General features: G+C 40.9%; 1 protein-coding gene across 1 annotated transcript in view; it reads right to left on the reverse strand.

Moving 5' to 3' along the window:
• Nucleotides 1-7,012: 7,012 nt before the first annotated feature.
• KL (klotho) overlaps nucleotides 7,013-23,558 on the reverse strand; it is a 44,696-nt gene continuing 28,150 nt past the window's right edge. The window contains exons 2-5 of the mRNA XM_033235551.1: nucleotides 17,739-18,249; nucleotides 16,718-16,986; nucleotides 10,259-11,360; nucleotides 7,013-9,287 (exon numbers count right to left, since the gene is read on the reverse strand). Of these exons, the coding sequence (XP_033091442.1) occupies nucleotides 8,950-9,287; nucleotides 10,259-11,360; nucleotides 16,718-16,986; nucleotides 17,739-18,249 (2,220 nt within the window). The 3' untranslated portion in view covers nucleotides 7,013-8,949. The remainder of the gene's footprint in view (nucleotides 9,288-10,258; nucleotides 11,361-16,717; nucleotides 16,987-17,738; nucleotides 18,250-23,558) is intronic.

A 23,558-nucleotide genomic window follows, 5' to 3' on the forward strand; every position in this document is an offset into this window, starting at 1 on the left:
GAACAAATACCAGTTGGGAGTAGGATGCAAAGACACTCATGGAAGAGGCAAGTGATCTAATCAAAATGGTGCTTGCTGTAAGGCTCTTGATTCGGTTACTCTCCTACCTAACATGTTAAAAATAAGAAAAAAGCAGATAATTTCGTCATTTTTTTCAAACCAGGAAACCAATCAGGGATTATTGGAAAACTCTATGCAAAAAGTGCAAAGAGGACAATTGCAGCAAATACCCAGATGAAGGGTGGATGCTGCAAATACCACAGTGAAAAGAAGCCATAGCATTTCACGCCTGAATGTCTCCAAGGGCTGATTGGGGTAAATTAGGGAAACAGAAAGGAAGAGCCAATTAGAAGGGAAAGATAATGAATATTGCCTTTCAGATCTATCTGGTTGAAGGCTGAACACACATCCAACAAGAGACATCCACCAGGAATGCACTGAACAATTCACAGTTTACAAAGTAGTTTTACTATGATACTGTGTAACCTGTATGCAAAAATAAAACACTTGTGTCACTCATATTCCAACATATTTTGAACAGAAGTATGAATTTCTTGGTTAACAAAATATCCTTAAAGGCCTTCAAAAATAGCAGCGCAAGTCACCTGTATGTACATCAAACATGTACAATTTTCACTTCACTTTCACAAAAAAAATCACAATGGGGATGATGATGTCATCCAGGCTTTTAGGTTTATGTTGAAGAAAACTAGATGCAGTGGCCTTCCTGTGATGTGAGTGATGAGCCTGGCTTGGCACAGTGTAGATTTGTGCTTTGTTGTCAAGGGCTGGAGAGACAACAGAGACAACAGAGAGTCTATTTTGCAATTCTATTGCAATTGGGTTGGTAAGAGCCCCAGAGTTTGCTTCATAAGCATGATAGCATTTCATTGATTCTTCTTTTTTCTCTATCTCTTTAGAGGTCACAGAAGTGGATTCAGTGTGAGAGAGAGCCAGATGATAATAATTTACCTCTGGACAATGCTTTTACATTGACAAACTACTTTCTCATACAACATTAACACCCTGAAGCTTTCAAATAGCCCTGGAAGGTGGGTGCATTACAAATGGACGCACCAAACACAGAAAAGAAATGGTAATTAAACCTAGGTCTCAGGATATCTCCAGGTGAGAAAGAGCAGGTCTATCACAGGCTCAGACAGTTTGTTCCAGAACTATTATTTTTTTCAGACTTCAACCTGCCCAACCCAGCAATCTCCCTTCAAGACTAGCTTCGTTCTGTCTTCGTTCAACATATATTTTAAAATACATTTTTAATGATAAAAGTTCCAATAAATTTAAAACATTTGTCTCCTAATTCCCATCTTGTCTATGTTATCAGTAAACATGTACATAATATTATGTGCATTATCACACAGATCTGCTATTTTTTAGTTATCTCATATTGAATATACATCACCAGAAGATGCTTGAGCATAAAGGATGTTTTCAGCATAAGGCTCTGGATTTAGTTACTTTTCCAACATGTTAAAAATAAGAAAAAAAAGCAGATAATTTTGTCTTTTTTTCGTGTTTTTTATATTAAAGTTATTTTCAATTTTTAAAAGTATGGTCATTTGGACTTTGAAGTCTGTTTTAAAAATTTTAAATTGTAGTCATCTGCACCTAAAATGTCTATTTCACAGAAAACCGAACAACTGCATGTTCTCACTTCTAAGTGGGAGCTGAATGATGAGAACACATGGACACATTAGGGGAGCAACACATACTGGGGCTGTCAGGGGTGGGGCTGGGGGAGGGAGAGCATTAGGAGGAATAGCTAATGGAGGCTGGGCTTAATACCTAGGTGATGGGTTGATCTATGCAGCAAACCAACATGGCACACATTTACGTATGTAACAAATGTGCACATCCTGCATGTGTACCCCAGAACTTAAAATATTAAATAAAAGTTAAAGAAAAAATAGGTCTGTTTCAAACAATGGTTATGCATTTCAAGTGAGAATTTGTTTGTTAGGATATCGTGTCTTAATGTTTTCATTGTGTCAGCCTTAAATCAGTACCTCTTTGTCATCCATAGCACTTGCTGCATTCTGACACTTTCTATGATACCATCTCAGTAACAACAGACTAATAGTTCTTTTCTCTCTCTTGTTATCCCTATGAGAACGAATTATATCCCTCAATCAACCACAGAAGGCCCTTAGCCCCTTGCTACTCAAACTGTGGTCCACAGAACAGAAGCATCATGCACACTCTTGGGAGGCTGTTAGAAATGCAAACCCCTGGGCCCATTCTAGCCCTCCAGAATCATAACTGGCATTTGACCAAGATCCCCAGGTGACTCATATGTATGTTAAAGTCAGCGACGCACTGATTAGATCACTGGTTCTCAATTTCAGCTTCTCATTGCAATCACCTGGGAGGTAGCGCCACCCCCCCCCCCCCCCACCGCCCCAGAAAAACTGGCTTATTTAGTCTGAGGAATTTTTTAAATCCCAGGCAATTCTGATGTGTAACCAAGGTAGAAAAGCACTGGTCCTGATTAACTCCCTCTTTTTATAGACAACAATGAGGCCCAGTGGGTTAGGTGACTTGCTCTGGGTTATAAAGCAAATTTGCAAGTAGAACTAGAAAATGGAGGATCTTTATCTGGCTAAGGGCTTCCTCCACAATATAAGAGCCTGTTCCTCCCAAAACCTGGGCCCGGGGCCTCTGTTGTTGTTTTTGGAAGCTGGCATATCCCCGCCTTGCCCTTCTATTCCACTTTCTCAAGGCAGGCATGTTCTGACTTTCTGGACACACTTGAATTCCTTGCCTACAGTTCTCCTCCGTCCTTTGCTTTCCTCCCCTCTTCCACTGGGCCCACTCCCACAAGCCCTGAAACCATCCCCAGACTTTTCAGCCTCTTTGTACCCTACCTTCCTCGTATCCTGGAGGAACACTTCCGGAGCTTCCCCTCCAACGGCTGGCTTCTCCTTCAACAGTCCTCTTGACGCAAGCTGGAAACGCTTCACTCCTAAGCCCTGGAATTCCAACATTCCTGTTTCTAGTTCAATTGCCTGTGCGCTGGTCTTTCTCGCCTTCTTATATTCACTGGATCTGCCCTTGATTACACCCTTCTACAGAGCCCCATGGTTCCCCATGAACAGTGTGTCAGAATCACTCGGGAGTGATTCCTTGCCAAGCCGTGGGTGCTGCCACCATCTTCTCCCAAAGGCACTTTCCAAAGTGTGGGCTGGGAGGGGAAAAGACCTGGTCATCTGTGTTTAGACAGCACAGCTGGGGCTCTCCCTGGGGCTGCAAGCCCTTTACCTAATTTCTGGTTTCCCTCATCTCCTTCTCTCTGTCTGAGTGAACCAGTGCAGCCATGTTGCCAACACTGCAGCTCATTCTGTCAACCTGATGGTCATAGTAACCCCACACTGTGTTTACTTTGGTGGATTATTAGGCCCATAACAGGCACAGTTAAAATAAGAACATTTAAAATGGTACCAATTTGGAATAAAAGTTGGTTCAATCTCATCTTATCTTTTACTAATAAAATATCTCTATCTGACCCATCCGTCTTCCTCTAATTATGTCTCTGTTGCGTCCTCTCTGGCTTACTACTACTGCCTCCTGTTGACTGAAATGTTGTATTTTGAAGCCTTGGGGCTACTTACCAGAGACTCACAGTACTCATAATTTAAAGGGGAAAAATATGGTTATAAAACCAATATGTCTTAAACGCAATACTGTGACCTTGGAACACTATAGAATTTGCCATCTAACATCTTGGATATAAATTATCCAAAGCTTTGATTCACATGAAAAACCAACTGAAATGCCTTAGGCAAAATTTATGGTCATGGCCATAATTAGACAACAACTGGTATGATATCGAAAGGAAATTGAATTTTACAAACTGATCAACTGAGATTTTAAACAGAAAAAAAGGTCAGTCTATTCCAGCAGTTTATTAAGGGATAATGTTTCTATTGAAGATAATGTATACAAAATAAATTAGGTCACTTAACATTAATTCATTTTACCATAAAATAAACATATTGAAAAATTATACTAAAATCAGAAAGTCTACCAGAGATTTTTGAATCTCATAAAAATTAGTTAACGAGACTTCAATTATTTACCAACCAAATAACAAATATACACATTTTAATGTTTTGTCTGTGTCATTAGATTATTTCAAAAGAGCAGATGGTATAACATATTGATACAGAAATATCTTCTGCCAAATTATCTTCAGAATTCTATCAATCCAACATTTGTAAAATTTGAATCCAAGGAGATAATTTGGTATTATTAAGTAAATGTATGACTTCATTTTTCTAAGTTTCACTAAGGGTATTCTATGAAAATGTATATTCAAAGTCACAAATAAAATAACTAGAAGACTTCAGGATGAATCATTTTGACTGTAATAGTCCCTAGTTTTACATTATTGAGCTGTAACTATCTGATTAACAAGAAATCACATGCACATTAAGAGTAAGTAGTATGAGTCTAGGAAAAGAAATAAATGTCTGGGGTAGATACGCAAGGTATTGAATATTTTCTATGTTCAGCACTGTGCTAAGATAGACATTCCCATTTCAGAGATGAGGAAACTGAGGTTCACCAAGGATTGCATTACCCAAAACTACCCAACTGTAAGGTCATTTTGAGCCTGGTCTTGTTCTTTTTTTCTCTCTGCCTTTTTAGCTCCATAATATGTATGTTGAAATTGTTTTCCTCTCTAACCCAGTAGGAAAAAAAAAAACAGAGTTCGGGGCACTTGAACAGTAGTCACCAAGTCTTTTCTGGTGTGCAGAAATCATGTAAAACAAGATTTCACCATATTGTAGGTGTCCTGTTGCCATTATTAGTGGCATTTCCACCCTTCGCTCAAGGTTCCCTTTGGGTTTTCTTGACCTCTTTCTCCTTGATATCAGATAATGGGTGTTTAACCACCAAGATATGAAACAAAGACGTTCCAGGAAATGTCCTGCAACCAACAAAACTTCAACAATATTTAGTGGTTATAAAAATGGAAAAATGCAGTGGGTCTGAGGGGAAAAGCTACACATTCTAGGAAACTAAGTATTTGGAGATGACATAAAGGATTCCTCTAAAATACTGTTTCTGTTTACAGATAAAGAACTCAGCCTGAGACAGAAAGATTACTGACTAGTTGAAAGACATGTGAATAAGGAAGACAAAAAGTTACAACCTTTCACTTAGTGATTTGTCTGGAGGCGATAACTTAGGACAGCAGTAAGTTTTACTGCCTCTCTACCTAGTAAGACAGGTTATAATCATTCCTTCCTCTGAATATATAGGATGGAGCTGTGTCATCTAACACATCGCCATTGCTGGCTGACAGTTGATCTCTATTAAACCAGTCTCTGGGCACAGGCGATGGCAGTGAGCTAATTCTGCTTATCATTTATTCCGTCATTCATTCCTACATGTATTCAATTAATCAACATTTGTTGAACAATATTATGTAAGAGATACTGTAAAAAAAAAAAATATACCAGACAAGACGTGGTCTCTGCCTTCCCCTCTAGAACCGAGGTCCTCCTGTCCAGGATGGCTAACATCCTCCAAATTAACATGTTCCTTTCCAAGTGCAAATTTCCAGCAGCATTGCTCAATATTAAATATTAAATGGAGATGTTATAGAACAATCTAGTTACTTAGTACCAAAATTACTTAGTACAAAAAAACTGTAAAATATCTCAATAATGTTTATATCGATGACATGTTGAAAATATAATATTTTGGATACACTGGAAATAAAATATATTATTAAAATTTATCTCTTCTATGCCTTTTTATTTTTTAATATGACTACTAGAAAATTTAAAATGAAATACATGGTTTGCTTGTATTGTATCTGTTGAACAGCACTGTTATAAATAATTTAAAGGAAAATTTCCAAGGCTCTAATAGATTCTTCTTGTTATTATTTCAGAGACAGGTCTCATTCTGTTGCCCAAGTTGGAGTGCAATGGCATGAACATAGTTCACTGCAGCCTCGACCTCCTGGGTTCAAGCGATCCTCCCACCTCAACCTCCCGAGTAGCTGGGACTACAGGTGCACACCGCCACGCCTGGCTAATTTCTAGAAGTTTTTATAGGGACAGGTCTCAGTATGTTGCCTAGGCTGGTCTCAAATTTCTAGCCTCAAGTGATCCTCCTGCCTTGGCCTCCTAAAGTGTGGGGATTACAGGCATGAGCCAACAGGACCCAGCTAGATTCTAATTGCTGACTGTAGAAGTCAAAGATAAAATGATGTGTCCCTAATGAAACTGGAAAACCGTCCTTCCAAACCAGGGCAAAATGAATGGGGGATAAAGGCCCACCTGGAATCAAAGGAATGCTGCAAATGCAGGGCGAATACAAGTATGTAGGAAACAGCCCAGACACCTCGGGGAACCACAAGTTGGCCACTTAGCGCCCCTGTAGAACTGGCCCACAATGGAAGAAGAGGTGTAGGCCTTCTGGAGAATGGTTTCTGTATTATATGTACACCAGAATTCATGAGAGGAAAGCATCAGATAAGAAGACTAGAGTGGAAAGAACGCGGCGCCCTGAGACGCGGTGGAGGAAGGAGTGCATTTCGCCCCACGGGGCCAGGAAGTCCCCGCCTCCAGCGCCGCCCCCTAGCGGTCCCGGGGCTGACCCTAGAGGTGCCCTCCCTCCTCTCGTTCACCCCGAGCCACCTGCGAAGTTGTACCCGACTCAGAGTCAGCATGAGACGGGTATTAGAAGGTAGCTGGATGGTTCTCAGAGGTCGCTTCTCTTCGCTGCTTTGGCTTCTGTTTTGTCCTTTTCAGCTCTTGTGTATTTTGCTGTCTCATCTCTGAAATTCTCTCTGCTCCACACGTGGCCTAGCCTAGGTCAACCTCCCGCTACCATCTTCCAGCCGCCTGGGTCAGGCCCCTTGCAGTCACACCCATTTGTCCACTGCTCGCATCACATCTTATGTGGCTTAGTCAACTCAAGTTTTTTTGATTAAAAAAATAATTAGCTAGCAACCACTCATATGATTATGAAAGAAGGGGAAAAGTTGCAGGCAGATTTATTATTAATATAATACTTTATCAAACAGCAGAATTACTTCTCTTTGCAGTCAAGGAAATTAAAGTAAATGTGCAACACAATTATTTTTAAACAATATTCATCAACATTAATTAATAAGAAACTAACAAACAGGAATGGTTAAATAAGTTGTGATACATTCCTCTGGTGGGATACTCAACAACTATTAAAAATCATGCTTTTGAAGACTAATAATGACAAAGGAAAGTTTCATAATAAAAATTAATAAAGATACTAACTATATACAATATGATCTATGTAAAATAAAATACATAGGAAATGTTAATAGTGGCTATTTCTGGCTTCTGAGATTATAGATAATTTTAGTTTTTCTTTGCATATAGTTTCTGTGTTTTAAAAGTTTTTACAATGAACATATATTACTCTTATAATCAGAAAAATATATACATAAAATAAACTTGATTCTCTAGCATCCAATTTTAATAAGTCCAGTTTAAAATGAATATCACCAAAAGCTTATCGTTCATGAAAAAATCATACCACCTCTAAAGATGATATATTATACAGTACAGTATATTATTATACACTAGGACCCCGTGTCAGTGAGGTTAGTGATGCCTGTTATAACATTGGTTTATCTTGCCTGATACAATATTGACTTATCTATAAAACAACTCCAGTGTAATACAGAGACTTCCCTGTCTGAAAATCAGCAAGACTTATTTAAGGGGCATTAAAGGATGAAACCTAATTAGCCCTTTCTAGATATCAATAGCATGTTTCAGTGTAAAAGTTCAAAGTAAAACTAGTTCAAAGCTACTTCCACAGAAGTAACAGCAAAAACATAAAATAGACCACAGATCACAAAAACAAATCCAGTGTTATTCAGACTGGATTGCTTTTGAACCTATTAAGCATTTGTAAAACTATCAATTCAATGAATTACAGTACAGCTAAAGAATAGAAAGTAGTATCACTCTTCATAGAATGAGTGATTGTTTCATCCTTGTTCTCTACGGAAAGGTCATGTCATTCATCCCAAGGTCTACTCAAAAATGGTGTATAATCAAATTAATCATAACGTTGCACATAATAAGCACTTTTTCCTCCTTTCCTCCACCTAGAGTCACTGCGGTATACTGTATTTCACAAGTGCTTTATGCTTCCTGAAGAGCCCAGTATCACAGAATGCATGTTTATTTTTCTGCAGATATTTATCAAAAGTTTCCTATGTGCAAGGCCCCCAACAAGGTACCAGTGAGACAAATCCCTCAGGTACCCAGGGTTTAGAGAGGGCCTCAAAAATCATATAAAATATACATTTCCATAATTTGCTAAGTTTGTCATTAACCAGATACATAAATTAATACTAGTATTTGATAGAAGCATTGCTTTCGAAAGGAACATTCCAGCCTGGGGCCCTCTGTCATCTCTCCTGTATCTGCCATCTTCTTTTTCACAGGAAACTAGATTTGACAGAAGGGAAACCACTAGGCATTATTATGGCAGTTGAGAAATGGTTACTTGGTATGTAACTTTCTAGTCGAACTCTTGCAATTATTACTTCCAGAAAAACATTAAATTTAGAAGTGGGTGCAGATGAAAATATTCCTCATCTTGTCATTCAAATTTCTGCACAAATGTTGCATTGGTGTGGTTCCTGTTTTTCATGCTTTTGCTAGTGTGTTACAGAAATTATAGTGCCTGTCAGTTTTTAATCACCTAAAAAGGAGAACAAATTCAGGCACTATTCACATTATTCAATATTTTATGATCACCTATGCCCATTTCAAAACCTCTGTCATAAGCCACAAAAACGTTTTCTGGAAGTCAGATGTATGAAATGTACAGTTTCACAACACTTAGAGGTGCAAATGATTAACAGCTGATGTGTCTGCATAATTATTTCAAAACGAATGAATAGGAAAATGTTCAGAACTATTTGTAACGTCTTCTGCCTTTCTTCGAGTAGTAAAATATAAGGGAGAGAGAAACAATAAAAGCCAAAAATAGAAAAGCTATGAAAGCCACTAAAGGCTTTCGGGTGTGGAAAAAACTGCACTCAGTACACATGGTGAATTCTTCTGGACAAAATTTTTCCAGAGTTTCTGGGCCCGGGAAACCATTGCTGTCAATAATTTTCCTGTAATGTTTCATGGATGGCTTGGGCTCAAACTGATCTGCAGCAAAGCGATAGAGGCCAAACCTCGGGGCTGTGCGATCGTTAAACGAATAAGCAAAGTATCCGCACAGATTGATACCATCCAGTATGTGGGCTGGAAAAACAAAAAGACAGAAGACTAGTTACTACATACGTTGCACACAACACATCACTTTTTTTTTTTTTTGAGATGAAGTGTCACTCTGTCACCAGGCTGGAGTGCAGTGGCACCATCTTGGCTCACTGCAGCCTTCACCTCCTGAGTTCAAGTGATTCTTCTGCCTCAGCCTCCTGCGTAGCTGAGATTACAGGTGTGCACCACTACACTTGGCTAATTTTTATATTTTTAATAGAGACGGGGTTTCACCATGTTGGTCAGGCTGGTATTGAACTCCTGACCTCAGATGATCTGCCTGCCTCATCTTCCCAAAGTGCTGGGATTACAGGCGTGAGCCACCATGCCCGGCCTTTTTTTTTTTTTTTTTTTTGGAAATAGTGTCTTGCTCTGTCTCCCAGGCTGAAGTGCAGTGGTGTGATCATGACTCACTGCAGCTGGACCTCCAAGCTCAAGCAATCCTCCTGCCTCAGTGTCTCGAGTAGCTGGAACTACAGGCGTATGCCACCATACCCAGCTAATTTTTGTGATTTTTAGTAGAGACAAGGTCTCACTATGTTGCCCAGGTTGGTCTCAAACTTCTAGGCTCAAGCAATCCTCCCGCCTTAGCCTCCCAAAATGCTGGGATTACAGGTGTGAGCCACCATGCCCAGTAAGGTTAAATCTTTATGTACTCCTTCACGTACATGAAACAGTTAAGACTGCCGTGGAGCCATCCAAGATGGAAGACAAGAATCTATGCTTGCATAGATCCAGAGTAGAGGCTAGGGATTTCTGGTCTTCCACTTTTAGCTACACTCCTTTATCCTTGGGAAAATGCTAGATATCTCTTGGACTGTTTCAGTGAGGCACAAAATGGATAGCCCTCCGTTCCAAGGGTAACAGTGTGTGTTGATGTTGGAGATTTAATCAAGTGTCATGCCCTCTGGTGACATAACCTTCAGGAGATTGCCACAGCTGGGACTCCTTACCTTTGAGAGCTTCGTTTATGTAATTCTGCATATAATACACCCTCAGCTGGTCGTCCTCAGCATGCAGCCCATCGTCGATTCCGTTGGATATTATGTACATGGGGAGGTCTCCGTACTTGAACTTCAGCCAGTTCAGTACTTTGCGCAACCCCCAGGGCACCACTGCCACCTGACTGGGGGAGTTGAGCCACGTGATGTCGGTCATTTCTTGCACTTCTAGGTAATCATTGTATTTTATTGGATCTTCTTTTTCTGAGTCTACAAGGATGGTGGTATAATGGCTTAAAGCCAAAAAGTCAAAGGTACCCTGGATTAGCTTTTTTTCATCTTCAGTGAAATAAGGAAGAAGAAAATTGTTTCTTTGGTTCAGCCAGTCCCTCATCACCCATGGATAATCTCCAGAGCCGAAAATCGGCTCAGCCAGCCAGCCAATGTCAAATTCCAAAACTCTCTCGGCCACTTCTTTGTCCTTTTGGGAGAAAGGGCAGGCAGGTTCTATCCAATCAGCCTGCAAGGCTATGGATATTTTCCCATTCTGAGCATGCCTAAACTTTTCATTATACACATGCCAAGCCAGGGCATGGGCCTTCAGGAGGTTGTGGCCGGCACTGTATGTCATGTTCCTTGTATACGGCTCATTCATCGTTATCCAAAGCTTGACGTGACGGCCGAGCTCTTGAAAGCACAGTCGGGCATACTGCGCAAAGGCCAGGGCAGTGTAGGGGTTCTCCCAGGCACCCTGCCTGGCCAGGAGGCGCGGCAGTCCTTGGTTCGGGGCCACAGGCTGCCACAGGGCCACCACCGGGGTGATGTTGACACGGACAAGCTCGCTGACCATGCAGCGATAGTACTGTAGGATGGTGTGGTTTACCTGGGACTGGTTACCCAGAGGGAGAATCAGGGCCCAGTCCAGGGAGAAGCGGAAATGCGTAACGTGCATTTCCTGGAGTAAAGTGATCTGGGGCTGGATGGCGGCAAAGTCAACACAATAGGATTTCCTCTTCTTGGTCACAACCCCATCCACTTTAATAAGCCTTTTACTGTGGTGGACATCCCACAGGTAAACATTCAGGTCGGTAAACTGAGACAGAGTGGTGTCTACCTGCAAAGGGCAGAGTAAACATGAGCGTCACCTGGACAGTCCTGACGAAGTAACTCAATGCAATTATTTTGGCAAAACTAGCCAGGAATATGAGCAAAAATAGAAATAGAAAAAAAAAAGAAAAAAATCTCACTTTCTATCTGAGAATGTGACCTGTTTTTCATCAGTTGTCAGCTCCTGAGGAAGACAATATTCCACTTTCTCATATGCACACTCACTTTACCTGTAGTTCTAACTCTTAAACTGTTTCTTTAATGTTACCCCCAAAAGTCTGGATTCGGTCACTTCAGATGACAAATGCTAATGAGTCTTGCACACTGCTGGTCAGTGTTATGTAAGCAGAGTATTTTTGGGTGTTTTTCTTTTAATATAAGAAATCACTAATGGCATGAGACTTTCAAATAAAAAAAAAAACTAGTTGAAAAAAAGAAAAAGTTTAAAATGTGAGTGAGTTAGCCAGGTGCGGTGGCTCATGCCTATAATCCCAGCACTTTGGGAAGCCGAGGTGGGAGAATCACTTGAGGCCAGGAGTTGGAGACCAGCTGGGGCAACATGTCAAAATCCCGTCTTAGCCTGGCATGGTGGCACGGGCCTGCAGTCCTAGTTACTCAGGAGGTTGAGGTGGGAGGATAACCTAAGCCTGGGAGGTCAGGACTGCAGTAAGTCATGATCACATCACTCTATATCAGCCTCAGTGACGGAGCAAGCTGAGTAAGTTAAGTAAGAAAATGAAAAGATATTTATAATTAAATTGTGCTTAAAATTATGCTCTAAATTGAGGTTTGCTATAGGGAGAGGGAGTGCTGAATAAACATAACTCTTACCTTATGTTGGATGTTGGGTTTAGGGTCAGTGACAGAATCTAATAAATTCAATCTGACTGATGGTAGAAAGTCCAAAAGAAAGGCCAGGTGCGGTGGCTCATGCCTGTAATCCCAGCACTTTGCAGGGCTGAGGCGGGCAGATCACGAGGTCAGGAGTTTGAGACCAGCCTGACCAATATAGTGAAACCCCATCTGTACCAAAAATACAAAAAGTAGCTGGGCATGGTGGTGCATCCCAGCTACTCAGGAGGTTGAGGCAGGAGAATCACTTGAACCCAGGAGGCAGAGGTTGCAGTGAGCCGGGATCATGCCACTGCATTCCAGCCTGGGTGACAGAACGAGACTCCATCTCAAAAAAAAAAAAAAGAAAGAAAGAAAGAGAGAGAGAGAGAGAAAAAAAGAAAAAGAACAGAAAGTCCAAGGGAGAACGTGAAAGGAAAGAACAATATTGTCATCCACCCATAGGGGAATTTTTAACATAGTTAAAAAAATTTTCTAAATTATTCTTCTGTAACAATGATGACAATTATAGTTCTCAATCATATATTATAAAATCCTCCCAAATAAAAATACGCATTTAGGAAAAGTTAGCAAATTATAAAATCAAAATCACAAAATCATTCCTTTTTGTGGAGGGAACGCAAACTGAAAAATCCATCTGGAAGAACTGCACCCTAAGCCTGTGTTCCCCTCTGAAATAATCCTGTTAGAACAGGTTCCTTGGTCTGATGCCCTGTATAAAGCAAGGGTCACAAACCGTAGCAGAGTTTTTGTTGCATTTTACGGGCCTGTTGCAAATGCACTGCTATTTCTCTGGAGAGATAAGTGTGTTTATAAAGAAAAGTCATTAAAAACAGCATGTCAAAGGGAAATTGCCTTTTCTGGAGAACCGTCCCTTGCAGAACACTCACGCATGAACTTCCCCTAATGCTGTGGGAATACTGTCAGAAGTATTTTTCCACTGTGATGCACCCCACAAATCATGTTTCCTCAGCTTTGAAGGAGAGAATATTTGCACGCTCTTTTGAAGTGTTCAGAGTTTGAAGGAATTTTTCAGATTATTTTTATAGAGCTCTGAGTTGACTAAATTCATAACTTTTTTTTACGGTGATTGTTCCAAAACAACAGCTTTTATTCAGTCCATCTGAAAACAAATATGAAAGACTACGGTATCATTTCTGGAGGAAAAAAAAATGTTTCTTGAAAATACAGGCCAGGCCAGGCGTGGTGGCTGATGCTTGTAATCCCAACACTTTGGGAGGCCGAGGCGGGTGGATCACGAGATCAGAAGATCAAGACCATCCTGGCTAACACGGTGAAACCCTGTCTCTACTAAAAATACAAAAAATTAGCCGGGCGTGGTGGCGATCGCCTATAGTCCCAGCTACTCAGGAGGCTGAGGCAGGAGAATGGCATGACCTCAGGAGGCGGAGCTTGCAGTGAGCTGAGATCGCGCCACTGCACTCCAGCCTGGGCGACGGAGTCTGTCTCAAAAAAAAAAAAAAAAAAGAAAGAAAGAAAAAGAAAATACAGGACATTTGAGGCAAAATTCCACCTAATCTCCATTAATTTGTTAACTTAGGTTTTACTAAAAAATAAAATAGTGAAGTTGGACCTTTCAGAAGGAATGGCTATTAAAACACGTATTTAGTATGTTATGGGAGAAAGTTTCTCCTCACAGGGACCAATGTTAAAGAGGCTTTACATAGTGAGTTCGATATTTATATTAACTATGAGCATCCGTGGTTATGGGAAAACAAACCTCTCAGCCGAGAAAGTAGGTCCAAGTAAAGTGACAATCCACGTGAATGAGCCTAAGGTCAGGGTTGTGTGCTTCTTAGGACATTATTTTTCAAGTTGTTCAGGTGAAATGTATGCCTCAAACACTGCAAGTTTCAAATACTAGCCAGGAGGGAAAAGATGAAGTTCAGTGGTTTAAAAATCACTTCTCAGGATTTTAATATAATGTCTTAAAGCTGCAGAGTACTGTTTGTAAGTGAAAACACACACACCTCAGAACTGACATACAAAGAACTTATTTTGACTATGTCAGTTAGGTTGACATACTCAACCTGTGTCCAGTTAGCTTGAGAAGGGTACTGTCAATATAACACAAAGCCTGAGATGAAAACCAGAAGAAGAAAATAGCAGTTGCAGCCTTTCCCCACCAGAGAGCTTCCAGAGAAGCCTCCATCTGCTGTGGATTTGACAGTGACTTAATTTTGTGTTTGTTGAGTTCTGCACAGGAGGAGACTCTGCCAGGAGTAGGGGTGCGGTCCCCAAGTTGATGAGGAAAAAAGGACAGTGTGATCTGAGAGCGAGACCACTGGGGCCAATTAGTGGCTGACCTTAGGTCAGATTCTAAAACAATAGCTTCTAGAGTGTGGTAGGAAACGGAATTATCTCCCATCTCCCTTGCTATTCACTGCTATACTTACTGCTTCTGACCAGCGTTTCTCTTATCCCTCAAGGAAACAGGATGTACCCTTAAGACTTTCTCACTACTTAACAATTCCCAAAGCCAGCACACAGCCCCCGGATGAGGAAACAAGGAGGAGAAGTAGGGCTCCCTCTGACACCCCCACTCTTGTTCTGCATTCGTTCCCACAATCTGCACAGCAATGCTGGCTGGGAGATTGTGCCGCATACAAAGGACTGAATCTGCCAGACTCAGGCTGCTATCAGAGATCCGTGCTCAGCAGGGAGCAGGCAAGAGATAGCACAAGGACCAGGGACCATCCGATCTATCCCCAGTCCCAGTAAAGAGGAGGAGGGAGGACTGCGGAGGTCTTCTTTCCTTTCTCCTTCTCCCCTTCTTCCTCAACAGCCTCACTTCTCCCACCTCAGATCCTCTCTGAATCCCACAGTGGAATCTACTCTGAGGAGGGAAATTAGGATAAGGAGATTTCAAATAGCAGGGGGCTTGGAGAGAAAGAGAGAGTCGGAGCAGGGCAGAAAATTACACACTATACAGGAGGGAGCTCAGAAGCCTTTCTCCTGGGCTCACATATCCTGGCATAAAAGATGATACATCCAGTCTTTTTTTTTTTTTTTCAGCCACGAAGTCTGGCTCTGTGACCCAGGCTGGAGTGCAGTGGTGCAATCTCCGCTCACTGAAAGCTCCGCCTCCCGGGTTCACACCATTCTCCTGCCTCAGCCTCCCAAGTAGCTGAGACTACAGGCACCCGCCACCACACCTGGCTAATTTTTTGTATTTTTAGTAGAGACAGAGTTTCACCATATTAGCAAGGATGGTCTCGATCTCCTGATGTGATCTACCCGCCTCGGCCTCCCAAAGTGCTGGGATTACAGGTGTGAGCCAGTCATCTTTTAAATGGAAGGTGAGGGTTTAAGTCTGAGACTGCCTGTAAAATGAACTGGATGCTCTGAAAAAGAAGAATAATCCCAACCAGCAAAAAATGTATTAAGGATAGTGTTAATTTATTTCCTTATAAATAAAGGATTTCAATTTGATATTTACAAGAAAACAGCAAACCATTTCACATTCTTCCAAGCGTTTCCTTTCAAGCCGTGATTTGCAGAACCAATGAATTGGCTACCATAACCCAAACATGTCAAAGCCAACTGCTTGTCTATGGACACTGAACTCTGTCCCTGTGTTGAGGGCTATTTTCACACTTAGGACTCTATCAGCAGCAATCCCCCAGCCCCACCCTTGTTACTTACCACCATGCCCGCTTCACTCCATTGCATCATTTGTGCATACACTGTTTTCTCTCAGTAGATTCCTTTGCTCCTTTGAATGCAAAGGTTGCCCTTACTTGTCTCAGTGTACCCTCTACCTGCACTCCTCTTAACCAAGCGACCCAAGCAACTAACACAAGGCTTTGGAGACACTAGACATCCAATAAGTGCTTACTAGAATATCCAATCAAATGCTGGAAAACAAGTCCCTTCAAAATTTGGGAAATTTAAAAGAATGTTAAGGGCTTACTGCTGAGAAGATGCTCAATAAATATTGGTTGATCATTTTGAAGAAATTTCATATCATTTCAGTGACTATTGCTAAAAAAGACATTCTGACTAGTGAATCACTGGATCTAGGGTTTACTTTCTTAGGGTATCTCTGCACATTTGTGGAGCCCACAGTTGTGCCTCTGGAGGAGTCTGCCTAATGTTCCTGCCTCAGTCTCAGCAGCACCACTGAAACTCAGAGGCTCTGGAGTTCTATGTTAGATCCTGTTCATGAAAAAACTCAACTGCCTTAAAAAGGATCAAAAACCACAGGGTGAAAAGAGAGTGTTTTATCTTTTCACTGTCTTAATCTGATCTTAAATATTGATATGTTTTAAATTTATTTCTCTTTGCATCTAACATAAACAAGATGAAGATGGGAAGATTTCTGGAGAGCAGGGTGCAACATTCCAAATTGTATCCTTAGTGTGCTCATAAGGAATTGTTTTTGGCTCAAAGAACGGACAATGTGCCATGACAATCAGCCTAAGAAGGAAGCACTACTTACTAGTGATAGGGCTTGGTGAGACTGCTGATAGGTTTTGCCAGCTGACTTACTTGAATATAGTTGTCAACAATTCCCCAAGCAAAGTCACAGGGAAATGTCCCTTCTAGGGGCTGATTTTCAGGTAAAGGAGGGAAGCCATTTTTCTCTATCAGCTTTTGGTAGAACAAGGCTGAAGACTTTGGCAACAACGTCTTTTCTTGGCTTAGAAAGTCCACATAGAAGAGTCCACGCCTGATGCTGTAACCTCTGTGCCACTCGAAACCGTCCATGAGGGACCACGCGGTGTACCCGATGACATCCACCCCATCTAGCTTGATGGCTGCAAAGGGAAGAGGGGACAAGAGCAACATGACCCTTCACTGGGCACTTGCATTATGATTCAAGAGCATCTGAGCGTTCTCCTACTTAAACAAAGTGTAATGTTTCTTGTTTGGTAAGCCAATGATTTCTCTTCTTGACAAAAGACTCTAATTAAACCTATATAACTCTACAAATAAATGCCCTCAAATTAGGCCTATCAATATGTTTTTTTGGATTTCTGAGCACCTCAACAGAATAGTTCCTTATTTATAATACATGTTCTATAGGCCTGGAAAGATGTCTTGTACCACTTTCCATCCTAGACACCCAGCATTGTGTCTGATGCAATAAATAAATAAATGAAGGCTTTAAAAGCATGATCTCTTTAAACTGTTTTCTCTAGGAAACATGGACATTCCTTTTCCTTTAAAGTGTTTTATTCAACCAAAATAACAAGAACTGAAAAACATGTGCAGAGAGCTAGATATCCTGGGATTTATGTTCAATTTAATCTAAAAATCTAGATGAGTAACTCTGCAAGTTAAGTAATTACAAATATTATAACCCAGTTTCTCATTTACAAATGGGTTTTTAAAAATTAATTCAAGTTCCTCAAGACCCCAAATGAGAAAGGCGTTACATGAATGCATTCCTACTATTGCCAAATTGAATGTCTCCATTAGGATTTAAAAATATAAATTCACATAGTTCATGTTAGAGATTTTTCCAGAAGACTTTGGCAGGAAATGAGAACTTTACCCAAAATCATACCTTTTAAGGTTTCCATGATGAACTTTTTGAGGTAATACATATATTTGGCATCATCTCTCTTAGTGGTCCCTGAGACAAACCAGCCATTTTCCACAATAAATATTTGAGGATGGTTATATTCAAGGTCAATCCAGGAAAGCAGTTGTCTCAGGCTGGGAGATTCTAATTGGCGGAATTTCATGTGAGGGTCCAAAAGTTGAAAACTCAAGGTTGGTCCAAAGGAAAGAGCAAAAAAGTCAGCAGTTCCTTTGATGAACTTTTTCTCGGATTCAGTAAAATCAGGCAGAAGAGACGAAAGGTTATTCTTCATGCTCTCGGGATAGTCACCATCGATAAATATGGGTTTGGCAAACCAGCCTAGTACAAAGTCCAGAGATTTTTGACATTCTTTGATGCTATGGTCGGTCATTCTTCGAGGATTGATCCAGTGAGAGCTTAGGGCGATGGACACCTGGCCTCCCTGAGTGGGACGGAAAGAAGTATTGTAGAGATGCCAGACTTTGGCATGAGCCTATGAAAAGAAAAACCATGGCGAATTTATCTCTAGTTGTGAGGAGAAATGCAATATAACACTTGAATCCCCAACTCAAATGGTAGGTTTCTCATCAAGCCTAACTTAATGACTAAAAATGTAAAAATCAGCTGGAACCAATAAATTAATTCAAAGGTAGGTCACCCCACAGTGAGGTGCTACCAGGACTAGAGTTATTTCCATTGATTTTTAGCAGTCAGTGGAAAAATGTAAATTCCTTGGGTTGAGTGTGTGTTATCCACATTTTGAAAAGCTAATGAAATAAAAGAATTTGTTATAATATCTTACTATTTAATTGACTTTGGATTATGTACTTTTTAATTTACGGGTTTTGTGAAAAGAACCAATGCTACATCTGTGATCACACCAGGAATTTCTAAATAGGATTATATTTTTTATCCTGAAACTGGGAGTTTTCAAAATGACTCAGGTCATTGGAGTTAATTTACTGTTTCAGAGTCATCTCTCATAGCTAAAATTCTAACAAGCAATCTTCATTCTTCCCTAAGAAGAATCAGTACAATAAATTAGAGAACCCACTCCAGTATCTAACCTTGGCCTACCCTCCAGAACTCTGGGACAGTTCTGGTTTCCCACAGACCCGGGGTGCAAGGTACAAGCCAAGAGCAAAAAACAGCAAAATACAGCTGCAAGGAGATCAGATGTCCATTGTTAGCATGCAGCAGGAGTTTCGTACAGCAATGAAAAGGGCTTTGCATCCATAAAACCAACTTTATACTCCCATAAATTCTTACTGACTTCTAATATCTTATTTTCATGTTTCCTTTTTATCTACAAAGAAGAGTGCAAATTATAGGGGTTTTTTCTCCCCTACTTGAAGTGAGTTTCTCTTTCCCTTTGAATTCCTTGATTTACTCTCCCTATTTTCTTACAAATACAAGTGTTGTTTATCAGCCTTTATTCCCCTAACACATCCTCTTTGAAAACTCCATTCTAATTCTCTGTTTGACTCCATATATTCTCCAGAATGATCATGCCAATTTTCATTCCACTCCCTGGACCTGCAGAAACTCCTTTGTTCATTGAGCCAAATAGCCTCTTCAACATATCCTAAATATTCCTCTCTTGGTTCATTTCAGTACAGGCATCCAAGAATGGCCTCATCAACATTCTTATGGGTTCAGCCTAACATTTCAATGGAATAAGATAGTTTATGGCTAACTTTTTAGTTTCATAGTCAACATATCTGCTATGTTTCATTTCACTAAATGTATTTTTTCACAACCTGAAGCAGCTATCTATATGCTAAGAAGGAAATGGAGAATCAAACATTGATGAAAAGAGTACTGGCACTTGCTTATGTGATCTAAGAAACCAGGGTCTTAATCGTGCCACACTTCTGCTAGTTTTGTGATGTCTCCTATGCTTCTCCATCTTCCCCATCACACCTCCCCAGGCCTCCCTTCCTCATTGAAAGGAAACCCCAAGATGTTAACAGTTAAACAGAGGCTGGGCATGATGGCTCATGCCTGTAATCCCAGCACTTTGGGAGGCCGAAATTCCAGCACATTGGGAGAATCCCTTGATACCAGGAGTTCACAACTAGCCTGTGCAAATAGTGAGACCCCATTTCTACCAAAAAATCAAAAATTTAACCAGGCATGGTGGCGTGTGCCTGTAGTCCCAGCTACTAGGGAGGCAGAGGCAGGAGGATCACTTGAGCCCAGGATATTGAGGCTGCAGTGAGTTGTGTTCACACCACTGGACTCCAGCCCAGGTGACAGAAAGATACTGTCTCATAAAACAGAAACAAACAAACAAATAAACACAACAGTTAAACATAAAATCCATCAAGCAGTCCAGGCTAGTAATCAGCAATTAACCTCTTGAGACCGAAAACCAGGAGACTTTCCTAATTTGACCCCATTTGAGGCCTATGAACAGTCATGTCCTAAATCTACCAGGCACCTTTCTGTAGAATAAGTGCTGAACAGGGAGTGCAAGAGTGAAAGCAAACAAAGAATGTATTAATCTCGGTCAGTTTTGCAGGAGCTGAAGTCATACAATGGAATTTTTATAACTATAGACCACTCTTCTAACCTTGAGGACTTCAACAAGGCTCAGAGGAGGAGGTTTAGCAAGGACATGATCAATGACCTGGGCCATCGGGAAAGACACATATGGTCTCTGATGGCAGATAAAGTTCCTGCTCAATCCCTCTTCTTTTTTGTTTTAAGACTGGGTCTCAATCTATCACCCCAGCTGGAGTGAAGTGGTGTGATCATGGCTCACTGCAGCCTCTACCTCCCAGGGTCAAGCAATCCTCCCACTTCAACCTCCCAAGTAACTGGGACTACAGGCACCTGGCTAATTTTTTTATTTTTGGTAGAGACGAAATCTTGCTGTGTTGCCTTGGCTGGTCTTGAACTCCTGGGCTCAAGCGATCCTCAGCCTCCCACCTCAGCCTCCCAAAGTGCTGAGATTACAGGCATGAGCCACTGCACCTGGCCTTCTTCATTCTTGAGTTGGCCACATTCCTTAATCTGGGCAGGTAAACATAACTTTCCTGTGCCTCACAGGACTGCTGTGAGGACTGAATGAGACAACTTATGTAAAACTCCTAATGCAGAGTTTGCAACAGAAGGATCTCCATCCCTTCTCTCTCTAGAGGGTGAACAAACCAAAAGGAAGAACATTACAGGTGGAGGAAACAATCCCTGCTAAGGAATTCAGCCCATAGAAGTGATGTGACATACTGATAAAACTTGGGGTTTGCAGTGGAAGAGACTTAGGTTTAGATTCCCTACTCCTCTAACTACGACTACTGTGGGCCTCGCTTACTGCTCTGTACAAGTAGGAATGACATCTATTGTCCTATAGGGACATTGTGAGGATTAAATGACATAATGCAAGTGAGAGTGTCTGTAGTTTTAAGTAGTTGATTATTTTACAGAGGAATACATTTGCAACGTTAGAAAGCATTTTAGATATCATTTGGATTCACTGCTCACCTCATGCCAAAACCCTGTTGAATCGTATTTGATTCCTCTTTACAGAGTCCCAGGCGGTCAGGGACTCTGACTTGGTAGTCAGCCCAGGCATGGCACTGTCTCTAAGAAATCGCTGCAACCCCATGGACCCCCCACACAGTGCTGCATGCCCCTCTTCTGGGCACCAAGAGTCTCACACATACTTCTCTCACATCATTTACTGCCGATAATGAGGCGCATCCCTCCCCAGACTGAGCTCCCTGTGGAGTTCCCTCACTCCCTCCCTGGCACACGGAGGCCCCCATTGTCTGTTAAACTGAATTGAACCAGCTTCACCACCTCTTCACCAGCCAGTTCACTCCCTTTGCAGATGGTAGATTTGACAGACTAAGTATTATGAGGCAGAATGTGGGAAGGTCACTACTGAGGATGTTGCAACAACTAAGGATGATTAATAGGGAGATGGTTACATATGGTCTTGCAATGCTTTCTAATTATTCCTGGTATGTTAATCTTACATGTTTGTTGTCTTAAGATTGAGATTTAATAAAGTTATTGACAAGGACTCAGTGAAGTTATTAACTGTATGGCCAAGAACATTCATCTAAATACTATTTTTAATAGCCAAACATTGAAAACAATTGAAATGTCTAATATTCAAATGTATTTACAATGTATGAGTGTTTTAATACACGATAGTATGACTAAAGAAATACCAGTATTCAGGATAACGCAAAAGAATATCTATTAACATGTAAAAACGTTTCTAAAATACTAACTGAACAAAAAAAGGTTATAAAACAGCAAGTAGAGTTCAGTAGCATTTTGATCTGGAGGGATTTATAACTTGTTAAAACCTGTTTTGTGGCAGGATTGTGGGTGGTATAATTCGCTTCATTTTACCTATCTATGTATTTTTTTCATTTCTTAACATAAACGTGTATTGCTCTAGAGATTAAAAAAATAAAAGGGAAAATGGCTCATAGCAGTTGGATGGCAGGCCTGCTCGATGGTTATTAAAAGTCTCTGCTTCGTCTAACCCTGCCTACCTGTTCTCTAACTTACCCTACGATCTCTGCCTGAAATGCAACTCCCAGGCACACTGAACCCCACTTGAAGTTCTAAGATTCTCTAGGCTTCCATGTTTTTGTAGGTGCAGCTCTCTAAGGTATGTTTTACCTATTCCCAGTTCCTTCACCCTCATCCCCACTTTAAAACTCAGCTTAGACGTCGCCACCTCCAGGAAGCGTTCCTTGATATCTTCCCTCTCCCTAGCACTGATTAAATGTCTGTTCTGTGTGTTTCCATGACGGTCCTCTAGCCAAGACCTTAACCATATTTTATTGCATTTATTTAAGTGTCTATATTGTAGGTGTTTTGAAGGCACTGAGTCTTTTATCTCTCTGTCCTCAGATTCTAGCAAAGTCTCTGCAACACAGCCAGTATTCAATAAACAGATCTAGAGGAATGAAGGCTGGCATTAAGAACCAGATCAAAGGGTCTAGGACAGAAGCAACATTTTTCTAGGCTGAACCCGGAAAACTCTCTCATAAGCTACTCTGGTTCTTATTTTGCTTCCAAAACCATAAAGGATAACTTTCAGGCACATACCATTAAAAAAAATAAATTAGAAGGAATTTTATATGGCAGGCTGCTGAGAATAATATTGTATTATGTCATAATGTACTCGTGATCCACTTTGGGGTCCAAATCCCTCTGGTATGTGATGCCCTCCTTGCTTCCTTCTTACCTTCCATTTAGATTTTGAAACATGGAGTCTGAAAAAAATCTAGAAGAAAAATGGATCTGAAATTCCTTCTTACCAACTAGCTAGTAGCCCTACATTTTAGAAGTTGAGGAAAATAATTTTGGAAGTCAAGGAAAATACTCTGAATTCCACAGAACATATAGACATTTTCTCTTTGGTTAAATTATAAGCTCCCTGTTATTTGCCTATTACTATCCCTCACAGAACTCAACACAAAGTTTCACACAAATAAGCTGCTTTTAAATGGTGGGTGGAAGGAAACAGGCGACGAACCTCAGGTCCACTCCAGCTTTCTGCCTTGGGTCGTGTTCTAGGTATGGTTGAGGAACATGAAACCCACGCAATACACAGCAGTATCGCTGAGCTCAAAAGGCAGAAAGCAATGATGAGGACCCTGAAGCAGGTCAACATCCTAGAGAGAAGAAATCTACATACAGGAAGGGCCCAGAAGTCTACATGAGATTTCCCAAGGATCCTTGGCTGTCCATGCACAGGACAAGATTTTGTGAGGCTCAGTAAAGAAAAGTAGCCACAGGTCTGGGAGATGAATACCAAAGGTTGGGTAGGGC

The sequence above is a fragment of the Trachypithecus francoisi genome, unplaced genomic scaffold (assembly GCF_009764315.1).
Source record: "Trachypithecus francoisi isolate TF-2019V2 unplaced genomic scaffold, Tfra_2.0 Contig01461, whole genome shotgun sequence".
Classification (NCBI taxonomy): Eukaryota; Metazoa; Chordata; class Mammalia; order Primates; family Cercopithecidae; genus Trachypithecus; species Trachypithecus francoisi.